The sequence below is a fragment of the Calypte anna genome, chromosome 3 (assembly GCF_003957555.1).
Source record: "Calypte anna isolate BGI_N300 chromosome 3, bCalAnn1_v1.p, whole genome shotgun sequence".
NCBI classification, from domain to species: Eukaryota; Metazoa; Chordata; class Aves; order Apodiformes; family Trochilidae; genus Calypte; species Calypte anna.
The window spans coordinates 22,125,209-22,143,484 of NC_044246.1; the positions used below are offsets into that span (position 1 = coordinate 22,125,209).

An 18,276-nucleotide genomic window follows, 5' to 3' on the forward strand; every position below is an offset into this window, starting at 1 on the left:
GTGCTTCATCTTTAGGCAACACTGTAAATACTAGAGAACATTAAGAAGGAAGGAGAATGGAATCACAGTTTGAATGATATCACTTATGAAAAGGTCTTAAGGCTAAATGTTGGATATATCTTATTGCAAAACGCTTTATTTTTATTTAATTGAATCAATGCTTGCCACAAAAATGTGGTCAAAACTGTCAGATTGAAGGATACAGTAACCTACTGTACCTCACCTCAGATTTCTGGAGCTTCCCCTGCACAGGACTCTCTCTAAAAGGTTTCTTTTAATGAATTAGAAGTGCAGCTGAAACACAGACTTTGTTATTCAAACACACCCACAGGAGACTACATGGAAATGAAGAATTCAGCAAGAAGATGTTTTTCACCACCTAACACCAGGACAAGAAAACAGAGGTGCAGCAACCAAGTATTAATGCTGCCTATGAGAAGAAGGATAGGCTCAGCACCTTTGAGGCAGCCCCTGGTACTATGAAAAAGAAACCCAATTAGTCTACTATTCCTCCTGCAGAAAAAAAGCCATGAGAAGCACTGCCAGGGCAGCTTAGCTTCAGGGATACCATAAGCAACAAAGAGTGGCTTATGAGCCTTACTCCCACCAACTATGATACAGCATTTTTCCAGTTTCACATGGATTTCTGCTTCTTGACTATTGCCACATCTTCTCTCAGTGACAATACTCGCCAGACTAACAGTATAAAATTGAGGCCAGATAGAGAAACCAAAAGTCATGGCCTGAAAAGTTCAACAGTTAACAAACAAGATATTAACTAGGACACTCGGTGGACATCTTCTGGGAAGATTTAAGATCCCTTATTGAACTGGAATCATTAAATAAGGGATGTGCTTTACTTAACAGAAACGCAATCCACAGACTTACCTATACATAGATATATATATCTGTGTGTGGGTACACACATCTGCACAAGTGTAATTATACATGTTGTTTATATAGTAAAGACAAATAATGTGTTAAATTCTTTCACAGACTGGTCAAGATTGATTGAAAATATATCACCAGATATTTACAGTAAATATCTTGTTCAGTTCATTAAAGTGAAGTACTGTAGAAGCAGAACATCACCTTCGAAGCTGCTAAACAGGGTGTTCGCTGGGATTCAGGGCAGCACTGTGAAAGAGATTTAAAGCAAGAATGGTGTTTTTAAAAGTATACATGTAATACCAGACAGAAGTAAATGTATCTGAACACGGGAGGGTTGAGGGTTGGGGTTTGCTTTTACCATCCTGTGCTGCAGATCAGTGTTATTTCTAACAGCTTAAGCATGAACTTTTAGAAGTTTCCATTTTATTAAATCACAACCCAAGCTCTTTCTCTCAGCTTCCTGCTTCTGACAGAAATCTAATTCCATTGTATAGTAAAAATGGAATCTCATTTAGATTAACGCAGACTATTTTAGTTAGTTGGTAAATGGCAGAAGAACTAAAGCTGAGGCATTTTGATTTTTCTCTTAAAGTACATACAAGCATTTGCTTGTTAAGGGACAAGGTCTCATGTTCAGAGATCATTCATTTCTAAGCTGGAAAACAACGTAAGTGAAAAGACTTTGCCAACATGTAAAGAGAAACAAAAGGAAAATGAGAAGCTGACAAAAATGAAAGAACAAGTAACAGTCAGGGTGGGTACACAGGCTGTCCAGCCACAGGCATCCGAGTGTAAGGCTCAATGGGGAAGGCCAGTTTGTAACAGAGGTGCTGTCAGTCACTCTCTAAAGGAGAGATGCTGCAGAGCCTGGGCACCACAGCACAGGTCCAAACTAGGCTGAGGCTCAAAGAAGTGACAGTCCCATAGCTGGCAAGGTTTTGCTCGTTTTAGCCACTCGGTAGCCCAGGGATTCCAAAGGGCATCCTTGATAGTGTATTTTTTTAAAAAAAACTCTCTTAAAACATATACACATTACTGAGGGATGGTGTAGTCTCCTACAGCTAGTTTTAGTCCCTGTCAGTTCATAAAAATAAAATGGGTCTAATCTCAGTCAGAAATGTGCAAATCTGAATTACAATTACTGCTGTCAGTGCTGACCAGAAGCAGACTCCCTGAAGATGTCACTGAAAGGAGCAGAGTTCCAAGACAGTCACAAAACCAAATTTGGCCATAGTCATCAAAGATATTAAAATTTAAGCGTAATTCAGGATTATATTACAGTCTTTGAAGGCTTTACAAATAGATTATAAATGGTTTTATAGGCCATTGTAAAAGCCTTAAAAACAGACTCACTGCTGCACCCATCTGCTGTCCCACAGAAAGTGCAAGAGCACAGTATCATCCTCAACTTCAAGATTCATGGAAGTAACCCCAGCAATTAGGGGCTGGGGTTCCTTTACTGACACATGTGGCTAATTCTGGGACTCCTAGGGCTGGCCCTGCTGTGACTCCAGGCAACAAGAGAATAACCTTTAGTATATCCCTGAGGGAACATAAAAATACCACTGAGAAACATCTCCTTGGTTTCAGCAGCAAGGGGCCAGGGAACCTGCAACTGGATGTTTAATTCTGTGTCTGCACTGCCATTCTGGAGATACGAGGCAGTAAAAACTTTGAAGGTTATAAACATTTCCTCCCTCATCCACCTGGGATAAACTAATTTCCATGTTTATCCAACTGCAGTAGGAAAGTGGGTGACATTTTCACAAAGCACTTGCTAAGTTCAGCAAGACTCTCATCCTTTAACAAATTTTACGAAGTGTCAGGATTATAACACTGATTAGGAATTAGCCTGGATTAGAAAACTAGCTCCAAGCCAGTCTCTACAAACTTGCTGGAATTTTGGGGCATCAATGAGAAATCCTTGTATATTAGTATTCCTGTGGTCTACTTAGGCATAATTCCATTACCCAATGGATTTACTGACTGAGGAGACTAGAAAGTCAGCAGTTTCTAACTGAAGCCACTGATGTATGGATTTCTTACAGTAATCATGCTATAGCTATTCTGGGTAACTGTTGCCACTTAGAGTGGTTAAAGCAGCAAACACACAGCGTGAGTCTCAGAGAAACCTCCTCAGTGCTGCACAACAGCAGCGCCGGATGGTAAAAGACACCACTGACAACTCGAAAAAAGTCAATATGGAACCAGAAACAAATTAAGGAAATTGGACCTTAGTTTCAGAGCAAGTCACCTCCCTGCTGCCTCTTCTTGTGACCTTCAGGTTTGATCCCGATAGCTGTTTCTCAGAAATATTCCAGTCCTTGGGTAAGAATTCACAATCTGTGGGCACTGTCTCTTAAAACCCAATCCTAAACCAGCTGCCTCCAGACCTGGGAATAGTGGTGCTGCACTCGAATTAATCTGTGCATCATTGAGAGCAGGGCAGTTACCATAGGAACAGACACAAACAAACACACTGAACTTCATGACCTGAGCTTTGCACAGCTCGACCTCACCACTGTGCTGGTTCATCTGTGGACCTCACACTTCCCCAGGGATGTCTGACACAGTTCTGTATTGCACCATGCAAGCATTGGGCCACCATCCTTTCATATCTGTTGTTTTCCTTGCTTCCTCCTTACTTAACATGAACAAATATCTTCACCAGAAAGTCATTTGTAGTTTGTAAATGACTTAGTATCATGGAAAAAGAATGAGACTTAACTGCTCTCATGCTGTGTTAATATCTATTGCCATTAAAGAAAGAAAATCCAAAAAAAAGAAAGTTGCACTATGCTTCTCATCTCTAAGCTACTGTTAAATAGTGAACATACTGGATCAGTGGATTAGTGGTTAGTGAATATACACCTAAGGTGGTAGTCTAAGCCATGACACCAGCTATGCTACCTTATCTAATGAAAAATGAGTTGTTTTGGTAAAGTGCTTCGATCTTCCTCCAAAAGAAGTTATGAAAATATAAGTTTTGGAAACATCTCCTTCTTTAAGAAGCAGATCTGTTTGTTTCCCTGCTACAATGGCACTTGTATATACAGTTAGCACTGTATTTCTACCTCTACTATCCATTTGCTTACCAGCTAGAGTAGATCAGAAACAACACATCTGGATATAGAGGAAAATGCCACAATCTAAAATCTTTAAAAGTTCTGGGAAAGCCTTTGGCCACAATGAACGTTATAAAAACAGAAACTTCTGAATAATCATTTAACAAGAATTAAAAGAGCAGATTCATAGCAAACCCAGGACATAAATGCCACAGTATATTTTCAATGGGAGACAAATCTGCAGGACCTGGTACTGATGTTCACAGTACATGGTGCAGTGGGCTGTTACACTTCACACCTAACCCTCTGTCCTCAAGTAGCTGGAGTTAATGGCAAAGGTAACAATATTCAAACACATCTGAGTCACAAGTTTTTTGAAAACCATTATCCTTGACTCAGTGAATGCAAATGTGGAAGATGCCTTTTATAACAGACCTGAAACACTGTGCCTATTGGTGAGGAAGTTGTTAGAGACAATTGTTTCAGCAATATGTCTTTTGCAATTAAAAAGTACAACTTTTTTCATCTTTTTAGCCTTCTCTTTGCTACCCAAAAATGACGTAGGTACTGAGTAGCGTATGTTTCATTGAAACGTCACACATCTCCTACAGCTTTTTGCATTATTAGAGGTATATGAAAATATACTGTGGCATTTAACATGCTGTACAGGTGACTGAGACAGTGACAGCAGCAGCAGCAAAAAAACCCCAGAACAAATGCAGAAAACATAAGCACCCTGGCAAGTGCTTAAACAGACAGGCAAAATGCAAGCTCACGACGTTAAGGCATGCTCCAAAAACCTCAGAGGTCACCTGGGGCTCACGGGGATGGCTGCTGCTGCCAGAACTCTTATTCCAACATCCCAAGGGAGAGAGTGGGAGTGTGGGGGAATGGGCATCAATGAAGAAAAGAAAAACTTTAGAAACTGTACCCTTGCTGTCAAAAAGGCTTCAGAGTCAGCTGCCATCTTGACATGAGGTTGCAATTCCTGTTACCGTACCTTTCTAGACACAGGGAACATGCTTAGTGAACAGGTCCCTCATTCATTTTCAAGAAAGATTAAATTTAAAATGTTAGGGGACTGTTTCTTTCTTTCTTTGTTTCTACAAAGAAACACCTCAGCTAGCTCCAAACATGTCTTTTTCTGATTCAGGAGACTGGGGCCTGGATATTTCAAACAATTCCTGTGGCGACTGGGAGCTTCTTCTTGAGGTTAATATCCTAAGTATCTCAGCGAGCTGTTTTTCTATATTGGCCATTTTTGTGTTTAAAGCCTTGATGTCCTCTTTCAACTCGTGTTTCACTTCTAGCATGGTGGCCTGAAGAGTCTGTTCTGGGATGGGATAAAAGGAATGCTTGACCTCAGTGAGGACCGGGCTGCGGTCCTGCGGGCTCCTCGCCTCCCCGGCGTTATCCAGGCGCAAGTCGCTTTTTGTAATGCCACTATCACAAGAGTCTGTCTTCTTCAGGGTAGCTTCCCCCGAAGCTTTAGTTCTCTCTGGTAAAGTCTCCATGGACTCAGCTTTAGAGACCTTGTTCCAGTCTTCACCTTTCCCACAGGCATCTTTGAACTTGGCCCAGCCTTTCCGTCGGGGGTAGTCTCCCGACACTTTACATCCCCCGTGATCCGACGCCGGGGCCTGTAGCTTCGCCTGGTCAGAGGCCGCGGATGTTGAAGGGGGCTGGAAGGACACGGGGGTGGCAGGGCTCTCCCGGACAGTCACAACGCTGGCTTTGACCACCGAGCGGGTGGAAGAGTGCTCCCCCAGAATGTTGCCCTTCTCCACATCCAGGTCGTCTGGATCTCTGCCCCTCTCTGCTGCCAGCCGTGCTTCTTTCTGCTGCCTGAATCTCTGGAAGAGCCGGCGGACGGGGTGGTCTGGGGGTAAGATCAGGGGGGCTTCGTTCTTCCTCTTCATTCTCTCCTCTTCTTCACGTTTGACATCACTGATTTTCCGGAATACAATCTAAGGGGGGAAAGAGATTTAACTCTGTGATTAACTGCACGTTTGTTAACTGCACCTTTGTTAAGGTGTACAACCCTGCACATTTATAGTAACATTTTCAAGTCTCTTATCTTTTGTGGAACATAGATTATTTCATTGTTTAGGAGCATACACCATCTGTTTTCAACACCAGAAAGAAGCAGAAGAAAAATTATTTCTTCAGTTCCGAGAGGTCAGCAAGGCAGTGCCATTGGAAATATAAATATCCCATGAAGTGACTTTTTCTATTTTATGCTAAAAGTGACTTCTTACATTTGTTTTCCTGACTCTGTGGTTTGGCACCAAGTTTCTAATAGATGAAGAGACAGCTATGTTTTACAGCAGTCTCATCCAAGAGCTCACTCACTACATGTCATGCAGGAGATCTGATACTGTTTTAGTGGGGTCAGTACAGCAGAGATTGCTCTGGACTCTCCAACAGCAGTTTGCAAAGTGCCCTCTCTTCCCTCCCACATACCTCATCTAGGGATGAGGCAAAGCTCAAGTTAGTCCCACAGCCAAGAAGGGTACAAGGACAGTGGGGAAGGGACTCTGTGAGACAGGGGGAAGCCAGTTGTGGATTGGTGAAGTTTGAAGAGCTTCACATCCGGGCCCACTTCTTTATTTATATGAAAAAGCAACATTTTTGCAAAAATAAGAATTAATTTTTAAAAATTAAGTAAAGATTTAATTTAAAAGAAAAGTTAATCTTCCATTTCCTCCAAATCGTATCTTCCTCTGTGGCAGCATCCCAAGGGTCTCATGGCACCAGTGAAAGTCTGCCAGTGCTCCCACACATGATGTTTAGCCCCAGCTTTTACAGAGTGCTGATGCCTAATCTCTTTAGCTGCTTTTAGGAAAATCTGCTCAATGTCCTTATACTCAAATGCAGAAATAACTCTAAGATTCAAATCATTTTTAGGAAATGTGTAAATAAACCCATTCCTCTGTTGCAGACAGACTCAAATTAAACTAAACATAATAATACTGCTTCACTGACACACACAAAATGCATGTTTCTCCTGACTCCAGTGCTTCTCAACAGTTTTGTCATTATGAAGCAGGGAAAAAACCATCTTAACGCTGTGTCTTTGGAAGGAAGAAGTTGCCAGACTTGGCAGCGTTTCCCAAACACAAAAGAATAAAATTAGCAGGAAGAGTATTTTATTTCCAAGCTGCAATTAGGAAACCAAATGTGAGATAAAAGTAAGAAAACAAGGTACTTGACAGTGTTATTTTTTCCTCAGGGAAACTTGGAGCAGTGAGCTCAGGAGAAAGCGGACAAAGCCGCGTAAGCCCTAGAAGTACTAGAATAGCACTCACTGACTGGGAAGGGGGAATCAATCCAATGCTCCAGGGTAGTGGATCCCCAGCCACAAGCAGACCCCCTTTAATGGAAGGAAAAGTGCCAGCCAGGCACTTGGGTGGCTGCCCTGCACCTCTGCTGGAGCCAGGCACTGCCAGGGAGGGGTCTCAGGGGGTCACTCCAGCAGCAGGCTGAGGCTGGCTCTGGTGGCACAAAGCCCCAGCAAACCAAGGCAACTATAAGACAGGTCTGTTTGGCTCTGCAAGCTTCTGTGACCCTCAAAGCCCTTCGTCTCCTGGAGTTTGCATGTTTGGAGCTGGTGTGGGCATCCAGGTCACGCATGGGCCAGTGCCGGGTGGTCACACAGGTAACAGGGATGGTGTCACTTTGTGCAGGAGCTGCCACAGTCTAACCCCTGGCTCCGGGTTCTGTGTTCTCCTTAAATGTTCAGAAGTGGCATGTGACTGGGTGGTACGATGGTCACCTTCACAGGGGTCACCAGGTAAGGCACCTGGGTGATTGAAAGAGCAAGAGCCCAGGATGCTTTGTAGGGTCCTTGCCTAATCCAACCCCAGCTCCAGGCAGCCCACTCAGCACCTCGTCTGGTAAGCACAAGAACACCTCTCACTGTTCAATGACTGGAACATAAACGGGTAAACTGCTGGACAGAACCTGCCCTTGCTACAGCACCACAGAGGGCAATGGAGAAAGCCTTAAGCAGCAAATTATTAACAGCCTAGCCCAGCCCATACTTGTACCAAGCCACTGCATTTCGTGCAGCTGGTAGGATGGTTTCTGCTGAAGAGAGGTCTCTGCAAATTAACCATCAAACACAGAAAGGTGAACAGTGGGAAACACTCTGTCAGTAGTGTCCATCACCCCACTGCCCCACTGCTTGCACTGTCTGGGTGAGCCCTGTTGGAGCTAAGCACAGCACCAGGGGCAGGTGGGGGGTTTCTGGCTGTGTGGTGGTCAGCCTTCCCTCCTCTGCCTTCAGGAGATCATGCAGCACCAGAAACAGGAACATACATGGACCAAGCAATTACATAAATCCCAGCTTTGCTATAGGAAACTGCTGCCACACCAATGAAGCCCTCATTTCCTTTTCCACATAAGGCCTTACACCAGCTATGACCAACTACACCACAGCAGCAATCTCCTGTGTGAAGGCAGAAATACAGTCCTCAGCTCTCCCATCCTGTTGAAGGTCTTGTATATGTATATATACGTGTGTGTGTGTGTGTATGTGACAAGCTACACTCACATGGTGCAAATCAAATCTGCACACATTTGCCAGAGGACACAACCTCTGACTTGTGGGATGGCTTCTTGCAACTGACTCCTAAGACACTGGATAAATACCTGTCAGAGAGTAACATGTCTTTGAGAAGCTGTCAGTGCTCTCCTTTTTTTATAAGCTCCCCAATGCCCTATTTTCTCAAGTCAGCTCCACATTTATGTATTAAGCAAAAGTATTACAACTATGCAAAGCTCAGCAGTAATTAAAAAAAGGCTTTATGCAACTGCATTTTGGATTTTTTTTTTGTTGCTGTCTTTTTTAAGATTAAATGCAAGTCCTTTTAAATGGACTGTTTTCTTAAAATTGTTGAGGCAAAAGCAATTTTAAGTGGCTGAACAGCTTCAGCAGCAGCCGATGTATTCAGAAAAGGGAGGTGTTATATTGACATATGTACCTCTGTTCCAACAAGTATAAGAGTATGAAGGAAAAGAAAATTGGTTTCATTTGTTTTAAGGAAGAGAAACCTGGACCTAGACAGAAATTTTCATGTGGAAAACTTTGGGGGCTAAAAATATGGATCTTATACAAAGTTAAAATCCAAAATATTATGGCAAAAAACATTACAGCAGTTCCTCTTTATCTGTCTCTCCAAGCATTCACTTTTGTGTTGGAAGGGGTAGTGCTTTACACTCTCCAAACAACAACAAAAAAAAAGAAAGCAGGGGATATATATGTGACCCAGCAAAAACTGACTACAGAAACAATGCCACTACTAAGAAATGTAAAGATGCTTCCTGAAATTCCAGAATTTTTAAAGCAAACTTAAAATTACCTCCACAACTAGTGCGACTTGGAAGAAAGATTTTCTCAAAATTAGAAAACCACAGAAATCTACTTTTTTTCTATTTTTTTTAATCCAGAGGAAAGCTTATTATAGGTGAATGGTGCCAGAAGCAACTGTATTTATCTTAAAAAACAAACAAAGCACCAACCCCTGTCTCCTTTAGAGTCATAAGAAGCCAATATTTGAGGAACAGGAGTGTGAATAGTCTGTTTTACACTTGGATGTTGGGGGTGTGGGATGTTCAAAGTATGTTTCATGGACAGCTGATGTTGCATGCCACACAAACACAGGAGACCTCTGCTTTATAAACTGTGCAGTTTTTTTATTAAAAATGTGCTGCATCTTGTAGCTCTACTGGAAAGCCTCTCAAGCTGCCAGAAATGTGAGTATTGTGGGAGTATCAGCCTAGATTTGTCAAAAACTTAAAAAAAAAATAGCTATGATAGTCACAGATTACTGCAATCATATCAACATGTAACTGAGGCATGCAGTTGTCAGATGACTCAGTAACAATTTTGTTTTTCAAGGATGGACTCTGAGAAGTGGAGAAATGAGCTGACACGTCCCAGTGCTCTCCCACCCCCATCCACCCCCCTGACCTGTGACAGCAACACCCTGCACACGCCTGCCTCTGCAGGAGCTGTGTCTAAGGAAAAAAGACAGGGTTACACTCACCATGTTTCCCTTTTCTCAGTATTAACTAGGTGTAAAGGTGAAATTTTTGGTAAGCTTTGAGTAAAGACTCTGCCTCTTTCTAATCTTCAAAAAATTTTCAAGTTGCATTTGTCAAATTAGTGCCTTCAGAGATTAGGGTCATAATTCCTCCCTAAATTATAAAAAAATTGGGTGGACATAAATGAGTACTTGAAATATCTTATTTGGTTCTCAAATATGGAGTGCCCAGCAACTGTTCTTTGGATTTTCCTGTGCCAGCACCGAAAGCCAAGCATCATTTAAATAACACAGCATGGACATTTTTTATGAATATGACTCATAATTTCTTTATGATAAGACTGACAAAAGCTGCCATGTGACACCCAGCATAGGATTGCTTTGAAGGAGCATTCCCTGAAGGGAATCTTGTTACAACTAGATTGCATCTTTTAAAAAACATGGAGCTTGAGAGCAACAAAGATTCCATAATCACATCTTCATAAAAGATTCCTGCAATTTCTGCTTCAAGAGTGAGTTTGTCTTACATCAGTGACACTTCTGTTCCTCGCTCCCCCAGACACTTCAAAATTCACTTTTAGAAACTGATTACAGAGTATTATGTTTAAAAATCTCTGCAGAAGTATTACAGCTAGTCAGTTAGTACTGTGAAGAATTTAGACAATAGTTTTACTGACACAGAAGAGGTAAAATTCAGACCTTTAAAATTTTCAATGTAATGCTAAGCTTTCCAGTTTTAACTGTTTGGAGATGTTTGCATTATTTGCTGCCTTCCAGCATCTTTAATAGGCAGTGCTTGGTGCTTAAATTCTCACTCTCACCCAAAGCTGGGATATTTAATTGCTTGAGTTAAATGCAAGATTCCTTTTAAAAAGCCAAGTAAAACAACTAATCCTAAAATGAGCCTTCCAGACGTTTCCCTCATCTACCCACTGCCCTGCCCATCTCACTCCTTGCTGATGTTTCTCTCCAACTATCTCGCATAGTGCCATGTTGTTTTTTCTGAGCAGTAAGAGAGGGCAACAGGCACAGGGGTGCTCACTTTGTTTCATGAAGACATTTCAGAAAACCTATGGCAAGTTGGGCATGAAAACTGAGGACTACCTTGCAACAGGGTAAGGGGCTGACACGCTCAGCAACAGTGTTACCTCCTCTGACCAGATGCAAATGCAGATGTGGAAATTTAAGTGCCTGCTTACTTTATACAAAGACAGGAGTGGGGGTGTACAGAATATGACAAGGATGTGTAACATCAGTCATGGCATGAATAGGGGTAGGCAAGGATTGATTATACAGTGTCTTATCCAATATGAAAACCACGTATCAAATGACATCAGGACTACAACGCCAAATGACAGCAGAAGGAGTCACACGCAAACCAAAGACAACATTAGAAGAACATTAGGAGAAAATACAAGAAAGGCTTGAATACCTGAGCCTTAAATACCTGAGTAGGCTGTTCACCTGTTTCAGACAGGTTTATGTTCACTGGGCCCACCACTTGCACACAAGGAGAGACAGGACCACCAAGCCATTAGTGGGCAGTACTATGGAGATTTGACATTGCCTGGAACTTGCCCAGGTTTGAATGAAACAGCTCAAAATGGCATGTTGTTTGGATACAACAGGAAAGACTACTTGGTGCACACAGGGAATTAAGAAGTCTACTATCTCTTTTAACTCTACTCATGAGCAGCCCACTGAGAGGTTTCACCACCTCTGAACTCTTGGCAGCCCACAATATGCACCAGAGCAATGCTTGCCTGCTGAGCTGTAAGAAGTTGTGCCCTTCAGCACATTCCCAGGAAAGTAACCAGAAGAACAAGGCAGAAGTAATGTATTAGCAACCATATTCTGGTCTTGTTTTCTGATTGTAAACGCAACCACTGTGACAGCACTGCATGAGACAGCCTTAAAGATTAGGCTTAGTGGATGCTTCATTTAAAACACATTATAGTTATATTGAAAACCTTATCCTGCTATGCTAAGAAAGACCCGCCTGCATCTGCAGTGGAAATTATCTTTTGTTCTTACACAAAAATTTTGCATTGAAAAGTTTGCAATTTTCAAGTTTGATTAGTAAGAACTGATCCAAGATCCACAGCAAGAGAAAGAAATATAGATTTCATCATGCTTTGAATCAGACTGTCATAATGGAGTTCCAAATACGAGGTTCCAAGCCACAAAGCTGCTACTGTTATTAGTTTTGCAACCTTCCCTTCTTTCCATGTCTATAGCATGCACAAATTCTCAAAGATTTGGCAGGTCTTCCTTAGCATGAACGACAGCATTTTTCTCTGGTGCTTAATAATTCTCTTTCACAGATCTAGAAACATTCACAAAGTCTGGATGCACCAGATATCATAAACACTTAAAAGCTTTAAATTACTTCATACGGTGCTCACAGAAAATGGACTTAAGTGTGAGGAAAGCAATCACAAAAAGGCATTTATTAGCATATAGTCCATCTAGCATATGCCAAGAGCTGATGAAAATATCTTCAGGCTGATATGATAAAAATTGGATTCAATCTTTCTTTTTCTTTTTTTTTTTTTTTTTTTCTTTTTTTTTTCTGAAGAAGAAACCAAGAGAGAGAAAAAAAAAACAGAGACAGAACGCGTGACAATAAAAATGATTTTGACACTGATGTTAAAGAAGCCAAAGCTGCATGGGATTAAGGTAGTCTGTGATGGTGAAGCATCCCTATAGCACTGTATTAGCAGATGTCAGGGAAAATGGTGGAGAAATGAGACCATGTATCAGCTTGTCAGAAATAACAAAATACAGGATCAACACTGAAGTCTCATGAAACTTCTCACCAAAATCTACAGTGGGTTTTACTTTCTTTATCTATTACCACAGACAATTCCTGAGTTAATCTCACCTCTGTAATGTAGAGGTGCAAATGTATGAGAAGGTATACTAGTACACAGGTCACACTTGTGACCAGTGAAAGTGCAGATCCCATTCTGCAGTTCAAATTTCAAGGCTCGATGCTTGAAGTTCACATACCTGTTAAAAGGCTGACACAAATTACTCAGTTTTTAGTCCCATGTTGTTTGGCTTTGACCCTGGGTTTCAAGCAGATGATCTGTGCATAGGACTCACAGCCACATGAAAAAGCCCAAGTCTGCAATAATGCTGCAGCTGTCAGTAAGTTCTCTCTAGATTTATTGGCGACAACAGCAAAATTTGGTTTCTGCTTCAGGAGAGGAACAGGTTTCTCTACAGCTAATGTCACATCCCTCCAAGGCACTCGCAAACACTTCTAGTTTTGAGTAATAATCTGACAACTCGAGGCAAACTAAGATTTGGAAGGTCCTGGCTGTGGGGCTGATATCAGGAAACCTCAGGCATACACCTGGGCTCACACAGGCCAAAAACCAACACGTGGATGGACATGGCCCTTTTGCATCTCCAAGAAGTCTTTGTCCTGTGGGGAGTTAGCTCGGCCCTTCAAACAGACCAGTACCTTTTTCAAAAAACCAGACTCCTGTGTATTACTGGATCATTAATATAGAAGTGAAACACGACTTCACAATTTAATGAGCACCCTCACTACCCAGATGAAAGAGGTAACAAGGTTTTTAGTCTACAGAGAACATCTGAGCTGTTATCTGAGCTGTTACTGTCATGAGCACCATCACCTTCACTGTGTACCAAAGCTCTTCTCTGTAGCAGCATATTTTATAGCCTAATCACAAACTCTAGGCTTGAATATTAGCGTTTAATCTTGTCGGTATTATTTATTTAGAAATTCTGCAGAAGTCAAGATTCTACTTTATATCAAACTCCTCACTTTAATTCATGTTTATAGGTTATGCTAGCATTGAGAGAAAAGAAAGAAGACTTTACAAAAATTATATGTCCAGAGCAATTAGTAGGAATAATAGACAAAACCTCCCTGATCTGCAACAGCCTCGCTAGCAAGTTTTGAGGCACCAAGAGATGCCTGCTCCCCAAAATAGGCTCTAAAACATTGTCATTAGTAAACTTACACAACCACACAATTAAAATTAAAAACCACACCTTTGACACTGGCCAATAGTCTGGACAGACATTCACAATTACAGTACATTATAGCTCATTTACCAACCTCCTTCGTAACTTAGAAAAAGGAATTTAAGTGAAAAAACACTTAAATACGTATTGCGAAAATTTTTCTAGAACTTCATTATTTCTGGGAGGAAAAGTAGCTGTTGCAAGCAAATACCTAATGTGTAGGCCAGAATTTGGGGAAATGATGACAGATCTGAGTGTGGGAATGTGTTACCGCTTGAGAACTGCTATGTCCCTTAAAACATGAAATGCTCTGTAGGAGCTTCTTGTTTGTAGTAAATGAGGAAAAAACCAAGTTTCTGCTTTCTGCTTGCCAAGTGTCAGCAGTCTGTAGCAGCTATTTTCATGTTTGTTTGAGAGGAGTTTGTGTTTTGTTGGTTTTTCGTTCGGTTGGTTGGGTTTTTTTTCATTTTTACCATGTGGTACAGATACTTTTTAATCTGTATATATACAGATACATGATATATACATATATCCATACATGTATATATACAGATACAGATATATATATATATGTATACACATATAAGACACACAAACAGCTTATGTATACTCATCTTTTACTCCAGATCAACATACTACCTTTATTCTTGGACAGAAAACACTGCCACAAAATTGCCTTAAAGGAGAGGCCAATATGCAGCAGGAACTAATCTCTCTAACACCTAGATTACAACTGTAAAAAATATGATCTGTACAACATTCCTTCTCAAGAGCCAGTCTGTTTGCCCAAGGTCCCTGTGACTTGCTGCCAGTTACCAAGTGTTTCCTGAAAGAAATCAGGCAATTTGTACAAGTCAAGGATTTGGGATATTTTCCCCCTCCTCTAACTTAAGAGACAATTTCACATGAGATCTGAAATAGATGCAGAGGTTGTAGACCTGAGGAAAGCAATAATGTGTTGAGATAATAGTTCAATTGTATATATCAAATCGTATACATCATTGTCAGTGCTTACATTTTAGACAGTAGCTTACCATTAAGACGATTTCCTCTTAGCCAGTGTCTTTCTTTCATTAACTTTTTTTCCCCTGATTTCATTTATCTTTCTGTCATTAGGTTTATAGTGATTGACAGACATTTTACTTTCCAAGGGGGGCATAAGAAATATTTTCAAATGCATTAAAATCAATTGGGCACCATCGGTCCCAAGAGCTTACGAGTCACTCAGCTACCTTTGAATGCCCACTCACAAAGCAATCCACTCAAACACAGTGTCCCTGATGTGCAAGGCTTGTGCAGCTCTTGCAATTACAAACTGAGAATTACATTGTAATTGGCTGAAGTTCCTTGCATAAATTACTGAGGATAGCTTGAACTCTTCCTTACGCATCCCTCTAAGCTAGCAGTGTTAAACTTAAGCTATAACAGAGAAGAAAAGCCAACTAACCTGCAGCTCTGCATTAAAAAGAGAATGAGCTTTCCTCCACAGTAGGAATAGAAGTCTGCCAGTATGGCAGCACAGCCATGGACACCCAAACATCCAGTGCCACTCAGCTGGTTTGTCCTTTCCCTGTTCAAGAGCACTGCCTGGATAACATGAGATGAGAAGGAAACTGCTAATAACTGAGTGAGGATCAGCAATAAAAAGTACGTTGCTCACTATTTCCCAAAGCATCTGTTAAATCTCTTTAGCCCTATCTAATAGTCAGGACCTTAAAACCTTGAGAGGGGAAAACCTCACTTGATTGTAATGAATTTTCTCAGATCTTCTCATCAGCAGGAGCTCCTTGTAGTGAAATGAGGCAACCAGGTGCCACTAATTGCCAGGGAGTGAGCATGAGCTTGTGTCAAGCCCACCTGTGCCTAATCAGGGCGGGCCCCCACTGTGCATGAGCAGGACCAGGGGGCCAACCCTAATTAGGCACAGGTGGGCTTGACACAAGCTCATGCTCACTCCCTATCAATTAGTGGCACCTGGTTGCCTCATTTCACTACAGCTCCTCTTAGCTAGCAGTTCCTGGGAGGAGGTCTGAGACAGTTTCCTGCAGTCCAGTCCCAGGTGGTGACAAGCATTGGCCCAGTCTTCTTTGTCAAGTGTCAAAACTGATAGCTGCCTCCTGTCTGGTAAAGGCACAGGTGAGCTAATTAAAATAGCCAAGAACTGACAGATCCCTTCAAATACCTTCACAGAGAATCCTTTAGAGCTGTATTTCATAATTTTCTTTCAGCTACTTTGATTCTATAAAAGCAGACACTTCAGTCCCATGTCAAATACAGATTCAAATACTGACAGAGGCAGATGCTTTCTGTCTTACCAAGGTATTTCACTCGCACATCTTTTTACAGCAATTCTGCAATGCTCCAAATATGACAGATGCCATTATTTTTAATATTTACATAGCAACAATGCTTTGGATCATATTAGTCTTTCAGTTTATACTCACACACAGCAAAATGCCAGTAATCAATGGGACACAATGGCCTGTTTCATGGGAAGACATCACAGGCCCAGCACAGACTGCAGTGTCTGATGTCAGCCACACAAAAGTTGGTGAACAATTTGAAATGGTACTTGAGTGAGATGTCTCTGTTATGACTGCTATAGGCTCACCCTTAAAACTTTCACTTTAGAGATCCTGAATACAATGCATCATGAGAATCATGCTTGTAAACACACTTAAACATTCCCAAATTTCTCCAGAAGAAAATGGTGCTCTAGAAGAGGAAAACCAGGATAATTCAGCACAAGGCTATTATTTCCTCACACATAGATTGTAACACTCACTTTAAAAATATTTGTGACCCACTATATTAAAAAAATGACAAAGTTAAATCCGAATATTGAAAAACTCCATATGCTGACCTCTGTTACCAGGAGCACCAGGAACTACAAACTCAAGACTCCCTGCCCCCATCAAATGCATGCCTAAAAGCTGCCTTTGGCCCAGCCCTCATTTATACCACATCCCTCCTACTTCTATACAGATAAGGGCAAATACATACTCAGAATCATTTATTCATCTCCAGATGCCATTTCAGTCATTGTAAATTCAGCCTGCATTTGCCACTGCTTTTGTTAAAAACTTTAGGTAAGGAAAAACGTGCTTGATTCTTGGGCCACATGGCCATGGTGTTGTGTCCCTGTTCTTGAGCAGCTGAGAGCACTCAGAGAAAGCAAATTCCCTTTTCCACCCTGCCAAAAGGATCTAAACACCTCCCTTCAGAAGCCTCCTCCAGTCACAACATGATGTAGCAGGGCTTCTGAGCTAGCACAGAAACTCCATTCAAACTCTAAGGTGAACAGAGACACAATAAGGGAAGCTCTCCCTTCCCTTCTCTTTTCTTCCCTTCCCTCTCTCTCTTGAGCTTTGCATTGTGGAGAGGCAGCTGTGACAAGCTGTGAGAAGAGATGCTCACTGGCTGCAAGACACAGGCCAGGAGGACTGAGGTAAGTAAGTGGGTGACTGTGAGGGGAGCTGCTTTCAGTCTCACTGCAGATACACAACAGGTCATCCTGTCTTCAGGGCTCCACAACCAGTCTCTGTCATCTTCTTCACTAAAAATGTTTCCAAACAATTAGAACTTAGTCCAACAAGAAGGGCTGAAGGAAGCTTTTAAAAGCAGGGACTGGACCTAAGGTGTCCCTCCCTGCTCTCCCCAGGCAGGGGACAGAAGGGATGCTCCAGCCTGCAGAGAGAGGTCCTCTCCAGGAGGAAAGATACTCAGGTTCTGGCTCCTACTCTAGCAAAGGCCCCCATCATTGCTTTAAAATGAAAACTCTCAGATGGACAGATGATGACACCTAATCCCAGACATTCCTCCCTGGACAGCAGTTTCACCATTCTCTTCATTTTCTCAAACCAACGAGAAAAATTAACTTCCTGAGCCTGAAAGCTATCTCAGTTTTACCTAATAGCTACCTCTTTGCTTTTCAACTCTAACCCTTCATTACCCCAACTAAAATGTTTCATTTCATCTTGCAGGCAGCTTTTCATTTAAGCTTTCTCATCTTCTCCTGTTTTTCCACATTACTGAGGCAATGCAGAATGTTTAATTTTCACTTGAGAGGCAGTTTGAAGAGTTCAGATGTAGCTTAAGCAAGGCTGAGCACAGACTGGATGTCAGTGTGGTCATATGCTTTTAAGGAATCAATAAAATATAGATTGTTTCACTGTCATACTTTGCCATCTCTGCTCTTCCATGTTTTAACAACACATTGGCCTAAATTTAAATAATAGGTGAAATCTCCTTGCTTCCTCCTCAGAGGCACT

At 41.6% G+C, this 18,276-nt stretch overlaps 1 protein-coding gene across 1 annotated transcript in view; it reads right to left on the minus strand.

Moving 5' to 3' along the window:
- Positions 1-5,074: 5,074 nt before the first annotated feature.
- The window catches only part of KCNH1 (potassium voltage-gated channel subfamily H member 1), a 182,654-nt gene continuing 169,452 nt past the window's right edge, over positions 5,075-18,276 (minus strand). The window contains exon 11 of the mRNA XM_030447664.1: positions 5,075-5,923. Within this exon, the coding sequence (XP_030303524.1) occupies positions 5,075-5,923 (849 nt within the window). The remainder of the gene's footprint in view (positions 5,924-18,276) is intronic.